Source organism: Dermacentor silvarum, chromosome 10 (assembly GCF_013339745.2).
Source record: "Dermacentor silvarum isolate Dsil-2018 chromosome 10, BIME_Dsil_1.4, whole genome shotgun sequence".
NCBI lineage: Eukaryota > Metazoa > Arthropoda > Arachnida > Ixodida > Ixodidae > Dermacentor > Dermacentor silvarum.
The window spans coordinates 152,041,486-152,060,209 of record NC_051163.1 but is presented as its reverse complement, the minus strand read 5'-3'; the positions used below and the strand labels follow the sequence as shown (position 1 = coordinate 152,060,209).

Genomic DNA, 18,724 nt, shown 5'->3' with positions numbered 1-18,724 from the left:
TGGTATTATGCATTTGATACATAAGTGCGCAACAGTGACGGTGATCAATCCGTCACTAACTTGGGTACTTAGTGTACTAGATCTAGCCCTGGGAGTGCTAGCCAGTGCCACTCGAAGCCATGGTGGGTGGATGTGGAACACCCTTATTTGCCCGATGGTGCCACGTAACTCGTGAACTTTGGAGAGACAGCACATCGGTAATAAATCTTCATATGCGGCCTCATGGCATCAAGGCCGCCAGATTTCAGACCCTCGCTATGAATTAACGAAAAGGGAAGCAGAAGTGCTTGATTTTTTGTTAATCACTAACGTATAAAGCCAGCAGGCAATGAAGTCAAGGAAAGCACAGGGCTAATCAGTTGGGGTTTAAATAGGAATGTAGGAAATTATGAAGAAAGGGGGAAATCAAAATGGACGAAAAGATAGTTTGTTGCCGATGGGGACCAAACCAACAATCACACAAAGGAGGTTTTCCTAATGTATTTGTTGCATAGTTGCGGCACACGTGCCGTGTATGCCGAATACGACAGCACTCAGTTGGAATTTTGGAACATGAATGTTTATTGCTTCCGCCAGGGAACGTATATATTGGAAAATGAAAGGGGGAAGGGAGGGCAAGGGAAACGATAGTAGAAGAAACCGCACGCGCCGCCAGCGCTTGCGAGGCAGTTTGATTGTGACTGACGTCACTTTACAACATCTCTCCTCCCTTAATACTGGAGTCGCTGTACTGGTTTTCTTTGACGTGTAGAGCGCCGCAAAGCTTGGGGTGGGCTGTCGGGTTCAACCGTGGCAGCGTTGCTCGCTGCGAATTCCGGTTGGATTTCATGCTCTGTTCATGCAGCTGAACAAGGGGTATGCCCCCTTGTTCAGCTGACGGTCTCGGCGATTGTGGGTAGTCACTAGGAGTACCTGTTCTTGATGCTTGATTTGCCGCTTCTTGATCTGTACCAAGCGGTGGCGTCGAATTTTCCCGCTTCCGCACCTGGTCAACATGTCGTCGTACTGATCCGGCCGGCGTTCGTATGGCAACCATCCGAGAACCCATTTTGGACTGTACAATTCCTGGCGTCCATTTCTCACCCGTTCCGAAGTTGCGGGCGTACACGGCAGCTTCAGGTGATGACAGTTGCCAATCGTCTGGTTCGTTGGCTGGCCCTGCGTGTACAGGACGAAAACATGTATCTAACCGGGATCGAATATGATATCCGAAGAATAGCTCTGACGGTGATTTTACCGAGTGGTTAGGTGTCCTCCTGTAGTTGAAAAGCAGCCTGTTCAGCTTATCATCCAACCGCCCCTCACCAATCTTCTTGAGGCCGTCCTTAATTGTTCTGACTGCCCTTTCTGCTAGACCGTTTGACTGGGGGTGATATACGGCTGTACGCAGATGCGTTATGTTCTTCTTGACAGAAGTAGCGAACTCGTCACCGGTAAACTGCACGACGATGGGTTATCCGAGACGATGGTTCGCGGCACGCCAAATCTGCAGAAGATACCGCGCAGGCAGTTGATAGTGCACGAAGCGTTGGCTTGTCGGAGTGGCACAGCTTCAATCCACTTGCTGTATGCATCCACGATAACGAGTATCATGTTCCCTGAAATAGGACCAGCAAAATCGATATGAACCCTTGCCCATTTTTCATAAGTAACTGGCCTGCTCTTTGGCGTTGCTGTAGCCGGCATGGGCAGGTTTTGAACACAGTTCTGACATGATGCTGCCACTCTTTCTATGTCGGGATCTAAACCTGGCCACCAGAATGACGATCTGGCGACCGCCTTCATAGCGGACGATCCTTGGTGCGTCTTGTGCAAAAGGTATAAGACCCGACGTCGCGCCTCCGTCGGAACAACTACTTGACGGCCCTAGTACAACAACCCGTGAGCCAAAGACAGCTCCAATTTCTTGTCAAAAAATGGTGCGATATTCGTGTTCAGGCTTTTTGCGCAGGAGGGCCAACCGTTCTTAGTGAATCGCATAACTTGACTCAGAGAAGGGTCATCTGCAGTCAACTGCCTTAGCTCCTCAACCGACATAGTTCCCTCGTCGAAACCAGCCAAGGCTAGCAGATAGTCTGGTGGATCTCCTTCTGGTAGTTTCGGCTCAGATGTACGTTGCGGCAGTCTACTAAGAGCGTCAGCGTTGTGGAGTTGCTTAGCAGGACTGTTTTGGTGCTGATAGCGGAATCCGCCCAGGTACAGTGCCCAGCGCTGTATTCTAGCGGCTGCCAATGCTGGAGTTGGTCGGTCCGCCTTCAGCAGGCCCAGGAGCGGCTGGTGGTGGGTGACCAAAACGAATTCTCGGCCTATGAGGTAATCACGGAATTTGGACACTCCAAATACAAGAGCAAGGGCTTCTCTCTCAAGCTGAGAGTAGTACTTCTCAGCCCTGGTTAACGTTCTAGAACGGAAACCAACGGGTTTATTGGTCTTTCCGAATGTATGGAAAAGCACGGCAGCTATTCCGTCCTGTGAAGCGTCACACTCTAGCTTGAGAGGTTTCTCGGGATCATACTGAGCCAGCACTGCCGCTTCCAGAAGGCATTGTTTTGCATCACTAAATGCTGTTTCTTGCGCATGTCCCCAGAACCAACGCGTGTTGTTCTCCAATAACTTGTACAGCGGTGCAAGTGGGGAAAACATGTTAGGCACGAACTTCGAATAAAACGTAATCATGCCCAGAAACGACCGCAGCTGGTGAACATTTTGGGGGTTGGGGGCTTGCGCGATTGCTTCAACATATTTCTCGATTGGATGCAGACCTTCACGATCGATTTTATGACCCAGATACGTCACTGCCTCTTGACGAAAGCTACATTTCTCAAGTCTGAGCTTCACTTCGTGCTCACGAAAACGCTGCAGTACTTCTCGTAACTTGCCGGCGCTGCCATGCTTTTCCGATAGCAAAACGTCGTCGAGGTAAGCTTGAACACCTGTCAAACCTTGCAGAACTGTTTATATCTTCTGCTGGAAAATAGCAGGCGCAGAAGCTATACCGAACGGCAGTCGGTTGTAACAGAACAAACCACGGTGTGTATTAATTACGCACAACTTCCTTGTGTCCTCGTCGAGGGGAACCTGGTTATAGGCGTCTCGTAAATCCAGCGTACTGAAGCAGTCCCCTCGTTCAGGCATGCGAAAATGTCATCGATGACTGGCAACGGGTACTGCTCCAGTTCACAGACGGGATTCAATGTTACCTTGAAATCGACACAGATTCTAACCGTGCCGTCTTTGTTCATGACAGGCACAATGGGGGTAGCCCACTCGGCATGCGTTACAGGTGACAGTATTCCAAGCGCTACGAGCCTATGAATTTCTTTTGAAATTTTGTTCCGTATAGCAAATGAAAGGGAACGGGCCTTACAAAACTTCGGCGTGGCTCCTTCCTTGAGCTTCAAATGGACAGGGTGTCCGTCGATTAGACCCAGCTCGGTGCTGAAGACGTCTTGGAACTCTGACAGGACAGCATCCGTGGCTGGGGTACGGCTGCTTCCTGGACCAGGACCTTGTTGCACTGATACGTTGAGTACCGAGGATCCTGCATCGCTGAACTTGGCAATCAAATCTCGTCCGCAGAGGCTCAGACCTGAACAGTTCAGGACTATCAAACAACTCTTGACCTCCTTGTCGTTGTAGAACACCGGCATACTCATTGTCCCCAATACTGGCAGCTCTCCAAGATAACAGGACAGTTTGATGCATGCGGGTGTTAATGGCGGCCACTGTTCACGGTTTTTCTCAAACAGCTCTCTGGACACGACACAGACGGGTGAACCGGTGTCCACAATCATGGGTACGTCAATGCCACACCATGTGAAAGTACGACGAATAGGAGGTGACAGCTGACCTTTCGATGGCGCGGTTAATGTCCAAATGTGCGCATCGTCATCGTCTACATTTTCCCTTTTGACATCCGCTGTTACTGCGAAAGCTTCTCCTTGTCTGCATTGTGAACGTGCCTTTAAGCGTCCTTTCCGCGCGTCGCTTTGGCACATCTTGGCCAGATGGCCGTATCCACCGCAGCGGTAACACCTAGCTTTCGCCCAGCCACAAGCGTTCCTGTTGTGTTTCTTGCTTCCGTAACGCCCACATTCTAACACCGACTCATCAGCATGCGCTTGGCCTGCATGAACCTTGAGCAAGGGAACAAGGTCGGCAGACATCTGCTTTGTATCCTTTTCATCTGCTTCTGCCGATATGGCAATTGCTTCGGCCTCCCTCAACGTTAACTCCGTTTTCGCTAGTAGCTGCTTCTGCAAAGCGTTTGAACTGACTCCACAAACGATCCTGTCGCGAAGCATACGATCTAGCATGTCACCGAAATTACAGTCATCCGCAATTCGGCGAATTTCAACGATGAACTGTTGAATGGGCTCACCTTCCAACTGGCAGCGATTGAAGAACCGGAAGCTCTCCGTTATCTCATGACGCTTGGGGTCGAAGTAGTCATCCAAAACTTTGACTGGTTCCTCGTACGTCAGCGAGTTTGTATGTTAGACATACCTTTTAACAAAGGCAGCACAAAAAATAATCACATGGGAGAGTACAAAGAACAAGCGCCAAGGTCACACCGTTTATTCACCGGCATGGGCCACTACGTATGAGAATATACATGAAACGGAGTGCATACACGAGAACAAGGCCACCACTATAGTGTCTACACATGGGCGTCAAGCAAAATTTTCTGTCTGTTTTGAGGTTATAAGGATCACTGACAGCCACTCCTACTCTTTGATATTAAGAAAGCTTCTAAGATCAGTGTGCATTTGTGCTTCTACTTCTGCCAAGAATCTATATCTCATCAAGTCGGGGATGACAAGTGCATGTCTTACAATGCTCACCTACATTAGTCTTTTCCTTCCTTTTTATATTCTGCAAATGTTATCTTGCCTTGTCTTAGTGAAGCGTCCAATTTGGCTTGTGTAGAGTTTACCACAAGTGGTGTTTTGGTACACCATGCCAGTGTCACAATTCAGAAAGGGTGCTTCATGTCTGGTCCCAAGTAGCTCTATTTTTACCCTTGGGTGGGGGAAAAAAGCATAGACAGCTTCTTTGGAATCTTCAGCACAACTGGGACCCAATACTTGTCGCCACCTTGTTCAGTGAGTGCGACACTTGGTGTGCATGAGTCAGTATCTCTGGCTGCTTCTAATTGCGCATTGTTGGCTTTTTCTGCTTTTAAGTTCTTAAGTTTTTGCGGCAGGGATTCTGAGATTAGGATGATCACAAAGTGAGGGAGGCCAGCTTCTATGAGCCTGCCAATCTGAACACAAAAGCAAGTGTTCATCGTGTGATTACACATCTTTAGAGCCTACTAGAGGCACATCAAGGCAACAACAGGTTTAACAACATTAGTATAGGTTGATTCGTACAGTAGCTAACCTTTCTTTGCTCTTGCTTGGTAACACAGCACATATGCTTCATTGTGAATATCAAATTATTATCTATGCAGGGGTGTTATGCAGGATGCGCCGAGTTTCTCGTTCGCACGAGTTTTGCCCGAGTTTGCTCGATGGCAATCAGTGAACGGAGATAGCAAGGAACGTGTAAAAACAGCAGGCAAAAAATGTCGAGATAAAGCCGCGTATGGCAACATGAGCGCACCCTGCGCGGCACAGTGCTTCCGCGCTTCAAGCACAGAAGACTGCACAACAAAAAGCGTCAGCGCCGCGTATTTTTATCAACGCATTATCGCAATTTAGCAATACCGTCACTGTCCCGCTGTCTATCTGCACACTTGCCGTGAGCCGCTTGCCACGCCTTTATCGGGCGCGTAGAGGGCATGCTTCCTCTTTCGGGCATTATCTTTCAATCCTTCGTCGAATGCGAACAGGGCACATGCGGTGCATTCTTGCACCTACAATTTCCCTGGATCGAATGCTTTAAAATACAACAAATAAAATAACGAACATTTTATGTCTTAAAGTATAGGTTTTTCGTTTTCAATGCTATAAATTTGTGATGAACAATGGAGATCGAGCGAATTATTAAATTTTGCACTTTTTTGCCGCGAGTGGCGACAGTGACGCGAAAGCTTACACGCGGATATATTTTAGAGGGTCGCACGCACGAGGGATATCATACGGTGAGTAGTCGCTAGGGTCGCTACCATGCTATGTTAGATAAAGTCCGTCATGAAAATGGCATGTCCATTTCCTGTCTATTAGGGGAATGGCAACGCAGCGCTGCGGCATGGCTGTTCACCGCAGGCGCTTCACTGAGGCTATTAATGCGGCCTCTTTACTAACTAATAACGACGCTCTAGCCATAGAGACGGGAGCAACGGCTGTCGCTGCAAAATGGCTGTGCAATATGGTCGTTGTGACGCAGCACAGTGAAAATGTATCAGTTTATCTGCGTGCAGGAAGCCTCCGCGAGGCGTTGTGAAGAGCGTGCTGCCCAGCGATACAGTTCATCGCTTGTCATTGCTTGCCCAGTGACGGTGCCTCCGTGCGCATGTAAGCAGTATTTGAGTGTGTTGTGAACTTCAAGGGGCTTGCCAATTGCCTCTGCTGCTGAGCTAACAGCGATCGCAGATGCATATTGTAACAACACTGCAGCCATCGCATTTTGGCCGGCGTGGGCTCTTTTGTGCAGTTATGAAACTAGACTTTTAAAGGAGGAAACTGTTGCAACTGTTTAGTGTGCAGTGCTTGTGATGAAGAAATGCCATCGCACTGGGCTGTAGAAAGGCGAGCGATTCCCGACGCTGACCATGTTTGCAGCAATGCGGCTCCGTTACATCTCCGTAGACAGAGCAGCCATCTAAATCAACGACTGCGATACGTTGTTGTTGGAAAACACTACGCACTCCGCAGCATCGTCGTCCACCAAGACGCATCGATGCCTTGTAAGCAGCTATAGTGACGTACCAATAATTATTTGCCGTGAGCTACGTCGCCACAATGCAGGCAATGAACCGTGTTGTGGGGCCATAACAGCCCAAGAAGACATATGCATAAGCCAGCGAAAGTCGACGCTTTGTTTTTGATAGTGATGCTCAGTACAACACTGATGACAGTGCGTTGAGCGTGTTTTATCTCGGCGATAAAGATTGTTGATGCCTCTCAGCTCGGCACCGCGTCGCTCTTGCCGAAATATCATTTGGGCATGTCCCAACCGTGGTGGGTGCGCGCACAAGAGTTGCATGCCTCGCGCCGGGCATGACCTATGGTTTTGACTGACAGGCGAACTCCTGCCAAACTCGTACATCGCGAAACCCCCGTCGAGTTGAACTCCGGAACATGACAGCGGCAGCAGCAGCCTCTGTCATCGTTTCCAGCGGCAGTAAGCATCAATATGACCGTCTGCACCCTTACAAAAATGAGTTTAGACTGTCTATAGAATGTCTATAGGCTTCTTGTAGACAACTTTGCCTTTCTATAGATTTGTTCTTTTGTTGATACAGAATTTATAGACTGTGTATAGACAAAAGTCGATAAGATGTTTGTTTCTTTTTGTCTACTTCCTTTCTATAGACTATCTTCAGAAAAAAGTCGATACAGTCTCTATTTATTCTTGTCCATTCATTGTCTATAGACTGTCTATAGACAAAAGTTAATAGATTTTTATTTCTTTTTGTCTGCTCCCATTCTATAGTCGGTCTACAGAAAAAAGTCGATAAGTTGTTCGTTTCTTTTTGTGAGCTTCCGCTCTATAGACTACGTATAGACCGATACCGTGTCTATTTATTTTTGTTCATTCTCTTTCTAAGGACTGTCTATAGACGACAGTCGATAAGGTGTTGATTATTTTTGTATACGCCCGGTTTATATATTTTCTATAGACAAAAGTTGATAAGGTGTCTACTTCTTTTATCTATTCCCCGTCTATAAATTTCGTCTTGACAATAGTCGTTAAATTGTCTTCCTTTGTCTATATTAGCGGTCTATACGCCGTTTATATGCAAAAGTTTTTCTGTTTGCTATTCCTTTAGCCGATTGCCAGTTTATAGAATGTCTAGAGAAAAGCCATAAAGGTCACCATGACATCTCTGTCATTGAATTACGCAATCCTTAATTATTATTTTACCCGATAATTCGGTGTTTAAGAGTGTGCTCCCCGAGTTCCATCCAGGATTGCTCTGGCTTTTAACATGTAACCTCTGGGCCCGGCACCCTATTTAGTCTGGAATGCATCCCCGACGATGATTTTTCCTTGCGAACCCCACGAAGGCGGAATATGTACTTCTATGCGATTGGAATTCTTTTTAATGGTTTCCTATACCCCCCCCCCCCCCCCCCGATGAAGGCTATAGAGCGGGACATCACCAAAGGTCATGTTAACTCGAGCGAACAGACCGTATACCGATTGCGGTAAGCTGTGAGATGAACTAAACAGCCGATATTGTAAAAGCCTTATTACTTCAGGTTTACTTGCCGTCTATAGACAAAGGTCGTTAAACTCGGCCCAACCCATGTACGCTGTAACCATGCGGAGGTACAGGCGAATAATACGGAGCTACGTTTGATATAAGCCACTGGGATTGTATATACTGCTGACATTGCTTTAAAGCCTTTTTGTAGAGTTTAGTATAGACATGGTGCATACTTCCTCATTTGTTCACCACATTATATGACCTCCGTAGTCGCTCTCGACAATCCTAAGAAAGTCTTTGCAGTTGTTTTTGATAGCATTACTTTTGCGGCAGTAAAATAAAGAAAGCGAAATGCCGATACAATCATGTATATAGAGGATATGAATGCCAGCTTTAGTGAGAAGCGGATTCCAAACAGGCATCAAGCTAACAGCACAGAGACTCGTAATGTGTATAGTTGACAACGCAGAATTTGCGAGTGGGCGATGAACCAATGTCGCGTATGTAGTGTGCGCCTTATGTGTCATCTGATTCTCAGATACTCTTTAGTTTCTCCCCATATCTAGGCTGCATCACTAACATCGGGTGGTTTTTCGCAGACTGATATCCTACGCTATAACCCTTAGGCTCATACACGCTTTCGTCCTATGTGATATTACTTATGTTGCGGCTATGCTCGATTGAAAAAAAAAAAAACAGAAGAGAAACGACTCAATACCACAATCCGTCGAGTCTTCAAGGTAGCCCTGGGGCTACCGTTGAACGCATCCACCGAGCTTTTTTCGAAACTAGGAGTTTACGATACTCTAGCTGAAATCGCTGAGGCTCAGCGCACAGCACAGGTCGTCCGGTTGTCAGGCACCAGAGCTGGCAGAGACATCCTGGTCACTATGGGCATGTTTACTGAACCTGAAAAGGGTAACGCCAGACATCTTAGTAAAGAAATCAGGGACGCGATTGTGGTTCGTCCTTTTCCCAGGAACGTGCACCCGGTGTTTAACCAAGGGAGAAGGCTCGCCCGCGCGAAGGCTCTTCTTGCCGAGGCTGCTACGGATTCCACAGAAGCTGCCTTCGTAGACGCCGCTCAGGTGGCCAGTCACGAAGCTTTTTCGGTAGCCGTAATAGACGCCCACGAAAGAGTCTTCAACGCACTCTCTGTTTACACCAAGAATCCGGAGGTGGCCGAACAAATGGCCATTGCACTCGCTCTGCTAGATCCAGAGCGTTCGGTAATCTATAGCGATTCTAGGGCAGCTACTCGCGCCTTTGCTAGGGGAGTAGTGGATGCGAAGGTTTCAAGGTTACTGGAAGGTAGATGCATTAGTCTCCACTCTATAGTCTAGTTCCCAGCTAATATGGGCGATTTCGTGGGAGGACAGCGGAACCTTAATGAATCCTGTCATGGGGCCGCGCGAGGACTTGCCAGCCGCGCTCCCCTGCAGACCCCCTCGCCTCCTCCTAAGGCCTTTAAGGACCAGCTTCAGACATATATTGAGCTCATGAAGCACTTTTATTTAGGACGTAGAGAATTCTCCCTTCCAAACAAGGAACTTGACAGGGCACAGTCAGTGACTCTCCGCTTGCTACAGACGAACTCGTACCCCAATCCTTGGCGTATGAGCCGAATCGACCCAGACTACGATGGAACTTTCAATTGTGCACTGTGTGGTGGACATGTGAACTTATGACACATGTTGTGGGGATGCGCGACGCAGGCCTCCTATCTGGAGTACAAGAACAAGTGGGACGGCACTCTTAGGAGCAGCGAGCTGCAAGACCAACTCTGGGCTGTCCAGAAGGCCCGCGAAGCGGCGGAGAGCCTAGGGCTCCCCGTCCCGACGTGGGAGGTGCCCTCTACCCCTTGACGAACAGTCTGGTGTCCTTCAGGACCCTTTTTGGAAATAAAGTTTAACCACCACCATACTAGGCTTTAAATTCCTTAAAGGTTCTCGTTCACTTACAATGTGCGCCAGATACTGTGAGCCCACCCAGTCTTTTCCAGGCGCTATATACCTGTGCGGCCAAGCATACGCGTAAGTCATTAGTGTACTGATTGCTTCGACATATCACCGGAACAGACAAATGTGCACTAACATGTGCGCAGGCATCCCATTTGGCGGTACGTTTGAACTATGGTAGAAATGCACTGCATTACTCATCGGCGTTGGCCATAATGCTAGAGCCTGACATGCGTGCTAATGGTTTTTACAAACACTGCGTGCATCCAAGTGTGCGCTCCAGCTCCATGCGATAGCCCACAGCGTTTGTAATAGAGAGCGCCGAGGCATTTGTTTCCTCCGTGGAAAGAACTGAAAAATGGAAGGTAAAAGCAACCGGTTTCGCGCGCATGGAACGCAGAGAGAGAGAGAGAGACAGTGACATTAAAAAAAGAAAAGAAAAAGACAAAGACGCTCTGATTTCTCGGAGCACGCACGCCGTCGTCGGCCTGAGCACCTGCGCATGCGCAGTGGCAGCAACGGCGGCGCGCCATCTATACGCGTCGATTTGAATTGTCAACAGCTGGGCCAGGCAAGTCAACGCTTGTTGCTGCTGGTGAGCTGCCTGCACCTTGGTGTGTGCGTATTCGTCTCGGCTTTGTGGCATCACACGTCAACTACACTGAACGGTAAGTTTTAGCGAAGATGTTTACCGTCACTAGCTCATGACTAGGTGAGCGTATTTCGTAGCGCGAACCGGCTGCATGTAATGTAGGTGACTCGGGCGTAGTGTCGATTTGTCGTTTGGTTTGTAAACGCGCTCGGGGTCTCGATTCTACTATAGGGAATGTTTAACGGCAAGCGATCGATCACGCTTGTACCTTTTACCGTCATTGTCAATGCGCGTGAAAAAGGAAATACCACATGTGTAACGTGGATACTGAGCAGAAATAAGCATGGATTGTGTCTGTTAAGCGGCGTACTGTGGGTAGGTCTTGTTTTGTGGCGCTCTATCGGCGGCCACAAAGGCTGCTCTGCCTGTCTAATAAAACTCATCTGAAGCGCTTTATGTATATACCTCGAAATTGTGCTAGAGGGACGAATTGTCTAAAAGAGACGAACAGTGGAATAAATGCTAGCGTACTCAGATGAAAGGCCGTGTTTGCCGGGCATGCATCAGCAGTGTGTGCTGCCGTTTTCGTAAGTCAAAAGTAGGAGTATTTTGGGGTTCCTGGCAACCAGTATAAGTATATATAACCGCAAAAGCTTTCAGAGCGCGAAACTCGCGATAAGCTCAGTCAATCGCAGCTTCGCAACTTAACAGAAAGAATTGGAGATTAATAAATTAGTCGCTCGGCAAAGCACCCTTTACACGTATCAAACTGAAGCCATTGGGTTTGACGAGAGTTTGAAGATTTTCTGTACTGTGCTCGTGTTGCCATGAATTACGAACTTGGCCAAGCCCTTGTCAGCTTTATTAAACAAGTGATTCAATTCAGCTGAATTTAATAGTGCATTTCAAGTGACTGACGTGTTATTCGTTATAACTACAATTATGTACTGGCAGTAATTTGACAAGCAATAAACCACAATATTTTTTATTGCACCTAAACTGCGGGTGTCATAGACTGCCAGGGAATTTTCATGACAACAGCCAGGAAAAGCTTGGAAAAGCATCAGGAAAATTGAAAATGTCAACATAGGTATACTGTCTTATTATTTGTCATACAATGTTTCCAGAGAATCGCTGTTTTAAACTTATTTTTGAAGCATTTCACCTCCCCAAAAAACAAATTGGTACCATTTTCTGAAAAAGAAATGAAAGAGAAGCATGCTGACATGGGGCATTTCTTACTCAATCTTTTCGCATTACCTAAGGGTCTTGAACCTCGAAACTCTAGAAAAAATAGTTATGTCTTAGAGCGCCTTCAATTATTTACTGTGATAGCATTCGTTCTAATTAGAGTTTCAGTTTTGTTTCCCAGGAAACACAACTGTTGCGACATATGTGTCGGGCCACAACACAGAAAGTGCTCACGGGGTATTTCTGGTGCTCATGTGGTATACCTAACTTGCAACCATGTCAGCATGCCCAAGAGATATGATTATCTATAAGAAACTAAGTGACCATATCAACACAATAAATCCATCTGCCTTCTATTGAAGTTATGAGCAATGATGTACCCATTAAGAGTACGAGAAAGACATTTAAATGTGTATTAAGAAAAATAAATTACAATATTTGGCATGATACTATCAATACTCCAGTCACTCTACTGAGCATATCATTCTGCGTGGGTATATTTAATTACCGTAAAAACCGGAATATAGGTCGAACTTTTTTTCAAAAAACCATTGCGAAAAGTCGACCCTCGTCTAAATACTGTCACCATTGTGCAACCGGCTGAGTCGCATTTGTTTAAAGGTAAGGGTGTGTTTCGGTACTTTTGCCGTTGAAAAATATTTTTTTTTTCATTTTTAGAATTAGTTAGTTGGGGGTAGACCTATATTCCGGTTCGACCTATAGTCCGGTTTTTACGGTACCAGCCAAAAAATATAGACAGTCCAGCTGGGTAGCCTTGTTTCAGCAATTTATATAGAGATCATTTGGGGTAAATAAGTACATTAATCTGTAATATGGACTTGTCGTAAAATGTAACATACTGTTGCTGTCGCCAGCAGCAATTGTAACAGTTTAATTGTTCATCATACGGTAGAGTGAAACATTGTGCGATGGTACTGTTTTGTATTGACAAGCAGCCATTAGTCATAGTTAAACCGTATTAAGGATTGACCTAAGTGGTTTGAGCGTATATATTAAGCTGCTTAATGAACGTACAAAGAATACACATTTGTTATTTTTGCCTCACATTGTTATATCTACATATTTGCAGCATGCACCTGCAGCACCTTCGGAATGGCTGACAGGAAAGTCAAGGCCAGCCTGACAACCATGCTTGCCAAGGGGAAGCAGCTGTAAATGTGTAAATAGTCTGTTTTGATGATAGCATAAGACATGCATTTTAATGAATTAATGTATTATATCGTTCAATAAAAACAGTTATTTCAATATCGTGCACTTGTTTTCTTTTTTGTATTGCATGAGTCAGCACTAGTGGAATTGCTTGAAATATTTGTTTCTGCAAGATATGAGAGTGCAGCTGGTTCAGGATCATTATTAATCTGTTAACATGAATGCATAAATGCAGATGGAAAGCAACAGGTGCACATGCATACTATACGTATGCATCGCACACCAATCTGTGCTCGGAAATGGGAGCGCAAGCAGGTAGCGAACTTCGTCAATCCAATCCAGAGGAAAGAGGAGGAGAGGGAGCGTCCCCACGCGGCATAACGTGAAACGTAATAAACTACAAATTAGTCTAATATGCGTTCAATGTACATCTAATAAACATTAAAATGCTTATAAAGCACGTCAGGGTGACTAATAAAATTGGACTAAATGCATTTATATTAAAACTTGCTAGTGCCTATAATGCACTCGGTGAAACGACAAACAAGTGAAAGAAGGCACGAGCATGCATCGGTGGTATAATCACGTGAGCCCAAGTTTGTTGACCACCCATATGGCAACGCCCAAGGGATGATAGCCACCCAGAGTGAATCTAGATGAACCAATGAAACTGGAGGCGTGCCAACGGACAAGCTTTGTATTGGTACCAGTAGTTCGTTCATTTTTGGGCGTCACCAGATATCGTGAGGATCCCAAGTTTCGCCAAACTCGGCGCATCCTGCATAGCACCCCTGCTTATTATTGTCAGTGGGTTGATGAAGTTGAGTGTGACAAAGTCTTGTCTGGTCGGGAAGAGTCATGGCGAAAAAAAAAAAAACTGACGCCGACCAAGGTGAAAAGTTATTTAAAAGCTTGATTTTTCGGCTTTCGAACGGGAACCTTGTTTACAATGTTTTCACAATGTCAGTGCGTGTGGCATGCATAAAGGCTAGTCCTTTTCCTCAGCCATTAAAAACATAAAATCTAATCTACCATATTCTCATGCATCATATTAGAGTTAGGTTGTAAACTAATTGGAACATCTATGTATTTAAGAACCTTGAGAACCACAGCCTTGTCAAATATCTGATGTCATGTCACAAAGCACAGGAGCTTCTCAGTACCCAGAGTCCAAAAGCTTAAAGTACAAATGCAACGAAGTTTAACTTGCTAAATTGGTAACAAATGAGTAGTAGGAACACTAGAGGAGAAATGTTGGTAGAATTCGCGGAAAGGAATAGGCTCCGAATAATGAATACCTTCTTCAGGAAGCGCAACAACAGGAAGTGGACCTGGAAAAGCCCTAATCGAGAAACAAAGAATAAAATAAATTTCATACTCTCTGCCGATCCCAGTATAGTTCAGGGTGTAGAAGTGTTAGGGAGGGCAAAGTGCAGTGACCATAGGTTAGTAATGTCTAGGATATCCCTCAACTTGAAGCAATAAAGAATAAAATTAGTCAGGAAGAAACAGGCCAACCAAAATCAGTAAGGGTAAAAGCAAGCCAATTCAGGCTGGTTCTCGCAAACAAATATGCAGCTTTAGAACAGGAAGATGAAGACAACATATGGGTAATGAATGAAACTGCAACTAGGCTGATCTCAGAAGCAGCAATTGAAGTGGGAGGTAAGGCATCAAGGCAACCAGTAGGTAAGCTCTCCTAAGTAACAAAGGACCTAAAAATGAAACGGCAAAACATGAAAGTGTCAAACTCAAGAGATCAGATAGAATTCGCTGAACTGTCGAAAATGATCAAGAAAAAGAAAGTAAGGGATATCCCAAATTATAACGTGAAAAAGATTGAGGAATCAGTAAAATATGGATGCAGCATGAAATCAGTGAAAAGAAAACTTGGCATAGGACAAGGCAAAATGTATGCTCTGAAAGATAAGCAGGGTAATATCATCAGCAATTTCGATGAAATAGTAAAAACAGCGGAACAATTCTATACTGACCTATACAGTACCCAGACCAGCCAAGCTACTTTCATTCGAAGTAGTGATGAAAAGGATACGGAGGCTCCTTCTATAACTAGCGATGAAGTTAGAAGGGCCTTGCAAGACATTACCAGAGGAAATCTGCTGGAGAAGATGGAATAACAGTCGATTTAATAATAATTGGAGGAGATATCATGCTTGAAAAGCGTGGCCGTTTATACGCAATGCCTCAGGACTTCAAATGTACCAGAAAGCTGCAAGAACGCCAATATACTCATTCATAATAAGGGAGACGTTAAAGAATTGAAGAATTATAGGCCCGTTAGCTTGCTTTCGGTATTGTATAAAATATTCACCAATACAATTTCCAATAGAATCAGGGCAACACTTGACTTCAGCCAACCAAGAGAACAGGCTGGCTTCAGGAAGAGATATTCTACGATGGATCATATCCATGTCATAAATCAAGTAATAGAGAAATCTGCGGAGTACAATCAACCTCTCCATATGGCTTTCATAGATTATGAAAAAGCATTTGATTCAGTAGAGACACCAGCAGTCATCGAGGCATTGCGTAATCAAGGAGTACAGGAGGCATACGTGAATATCTTGCCAAATATCTACAAGGATTGCACAGAAACTTTGGTTCTCCACAAGAAAATTAGAAAGAAAGCTATCAAGAAAGGGGTCAGACAAGGAGACACAATCTCTCCAATGCTATTCACTGCATGCTTAGAAGAAGTATTCAAGCTCTCAGACTGGGAGGCTTAGGAGTGAGGATCAATGGCGAATACCTCAGCAACCTCCGATTTGCAGATGACATTGTCACATTCAGCAATAACGGGGACGAACACAGCAAATGATTGAGGACCTTAACCGAGAAAGTGTAAGAGTGGGGTTGAAGATTAACATGCAGAATACAAAAACAATGTTCAATAGCCTCGCAAGGGAACAAGAATTCAGGATCACCTGTCAGGCTCTAGAGTCTGTAAAGGAGTACGCTTATCTAGGTCAATTACTCACAGGGGAACCTGATCACGAAAAAGAAATTTACAGGAGAATAAAATTGGGTTGGAGTGTATATGGCAAGCATGGCAAAATCATGAATGGGAGCTTAGCACTGTCCTTGAAAAGAAATGTGTACAATCGTTGTATTCTACCGGTGCTAACCTATGGGGCAGCAACTTGGAGGTTAACAAGGAAGCTTCGAGAACATGTTAAGGACCGCACAAAGAGCGATGGAACGGAAAATGTTAGGCCTAACGTTAAGAGACAGGTAGAGAGCGGTGTGGATCAGAGAACAAATGGGGATAGCCAATATTTTAGTTGACATTAAGTGGAAGAAATGGAGCTGGGCAGGTCATGTAATGCGCAGGATGGATAACCGGTGGACCATTAGAGCCACAGAATATATACCAAGAGAAGAGAAGTGCAGTTGAGGACGGCAGAAAACTAGGTGGGGGGATGAAGTTAGGAAATTTGCAGGCCCTAGTTGGAATCATCTAGCGGAAGGCAGGGGTAAGTGGAGATTATAGGGAGAGGCCTTCGTCCTGCAGTGGACATGAATAGGCTGATGATGATGATGACGACTGAAGGAACCTTGGCAAAGGTCTGGGGCTGGTAACTGTCTCATTTTCTTTTTGGCAGCGTTTTAATAGTGCCTTAGCAGACGAAGCATGCACTTGGTGGTTAATGGCTGTGAGGCGAGTTTACGTCGCCTCTGAGATTTTGATCGCATGACAGGGAGCTGCAGGCGGTCCCTTATCTCAAACGCCATGCCAAGGAGTCCTGCAATCTGAGTCATGCGTCATTGCCAGTGACTGGTAATGGTGCCATTTTTTTAGAGATTCAGTATCAAGAATGCTTATTTTCCTAGCCTTTTGTCAATCATCCTCTCCTTTTCCAAATGTTAAAACGTTGCACGGAGGCTGTTCTGTATTCACACGATGCGAATATTTTTTTTCCGCAGCCACAAACTTTATTTTAGTTGAACTTTAAGCACTCGAAAGCAGCAAAAGCCAACAGTGCACAGTGTAACGCCGCTGGAGGTACTGCTTCATGTGTACCAAGTGTCACACTCAGTGCAGAAGGTTGTTGACAAGTATGGGGTCGCAGTTGTGCAGTTTGACATTGTGCTACTTAGCCCGAGGGCACGGGATGTAATCCTGGCTGTGGTAGCCGCATTTCAATGTAGGTGAAATTAAAAACGCCCATGTACCAATGAACCCCAGGTGGCATCAATAATTCGGAGTCCCTCATACTACATGACTCATAATCATGTCGTGGTTTTGGCACGCAAAAACCCAGAATTTGCTTTTGCAGTTGGTGCTCTTCGGTTTTCCAATTTTTCTCATTTTTTTGCTTACAAAGCTCTGTTCTGACTAGAAATGACGAATTGGTGATTACAGAAGCCTAACTTTCAATCTAGCCTACCTCAATATTTTCCTTTAGCTTAACTTTAACATGCATTTAATGCATTGAACCTGAATTATTTTGCATTTATCCATGTTGAACTTGTGCTCAACAGCTGGATGGCATAGACGCTGAGCTACTGCTGTGGGCTTGAAGTTGCTAGGCTGTCATATAAAAGCTTAACTTTTTGTTTAGAGGCAAGATCACCTGAACCTAGTTCTATATTTTCAGATAGACTACCAAGAAAGACAGACATTACTTGCATGATATATCTCAGTGATCAGTTAAATTTGTGTTCAGTTTTTGGCCGCCCAAAAAATGAACAACTTTTTTGTATATTTTAGTTGCAGGGCTTGAAGCTAGTAAGTGAAATGCATTTAACCCTTTCCTTCCAGAATATGAGCTGGGCCCGTCGGAAGTAAAACCTACAAACACAGGTTCGGCTTCACCGCTCGTATGTTTGGCTTCACTGCATGCTTATTTTTTTGGTACATGATAGGTGACATCACAGGGCAGCGTGATTTTGTACTAGCAGCCAGGTTTCCAAAATGATGGTGTCGCCTTGTAGGCTCTGATTGACAACTCCCGACCTCAACCTCGAAAAAAATGCAAATCCTTAACTGTTGTGCCACGGCTTAAAATTAAATTCTGGGCGGTTTCACGAGCCAAAAGCATGATTTGATTATGAAGCACGCTGTAGTGAGGGACTCCGGATTTATTTTGACTACCTGGGGTTCTCTAATATGCACCCAGTGCCCAGTACATAGACGTTCTTGCCTGTCACCCTCATCGAAATGCGGCGGCCACAGCAGGGATTCAATCCCATGCTCTCGGGCTTAGTAGCACAATGCCAAACCCACCACTGTGGCAGGTATGTCACAGCTTGTCACTCGCCACTTCTCTAATTGCTTTCCGCCAACTGCTTAATTTCAAAAGCCAACAAGGAGATACCTTGTGTGCTTAAAAACTTTCTCAGGTGATCGAAAGAGAACCACTTGAAAGGAAATCAAGACATGGTGCGACGATTGCGCCGTCGCACTGTGCAGTATTTTTTGTTTAGAAGCCTTTAGAACTGTCAAAGCCAAGTTACACGGGCATTCATCAA

At 45.4% G+C, this 18,724-nt stretch overlaps 1 protein-coding gene across 1 annotated transcript; it reads right to left on the bottom strand.

Annotated features, from left to right (window-relative positions):
• Positions 1-608: 608 nt before the first annotated feature.
• Positions 609-3,656, bottom strand: LOC119431924 (uncharacterized). The gene is made up of 3 exons (XM_049658106.1): positions 3,368-3,656; positions 862-1,380; positions 609-814 (listed from the first exon to the last, which is right to left on the bottom strand). The coding sequence occupies exons 1-3, from the start codon at positions 3,654-3,656 to the stop codon at positions 711-713; spliced, it is 912 nt and encodes a 303-aa protein (XP_049514063.1). The 3' UTR covers positions 609-710.
• Between the last annotated feature and the right edge of the window lie 15,068 nt (positions 3,657-18,724).

What these genes read in the sequence shown, in the direction of transcription:
- LOC119431924 (XM_049658106.1), bottom strand. Translation starts at nt 3,656, where the DNA reads ATGAGTATGCCGGTGTTCTACAACGACAAGGAGGTCAAGAGTTGTTTG. An exon ending in AGGAGCCACGCCGAAGTTTT is followed by an intron (nt 1,381 to 3,367) that starts GTAAGGCCCGTT and finishes ATCTGCGTACAG; the next exon opens with CCGTATATCACCCCCAGTCA. An exon ending in ACCGTCAGCTGAACAAGGGG is followed by an intron (nt 815 to 861) that starts GCATACCCCTTG and finishes AAATCCAACCGG; the next exon opens with AATTCGCAGCGAGCAACGCT.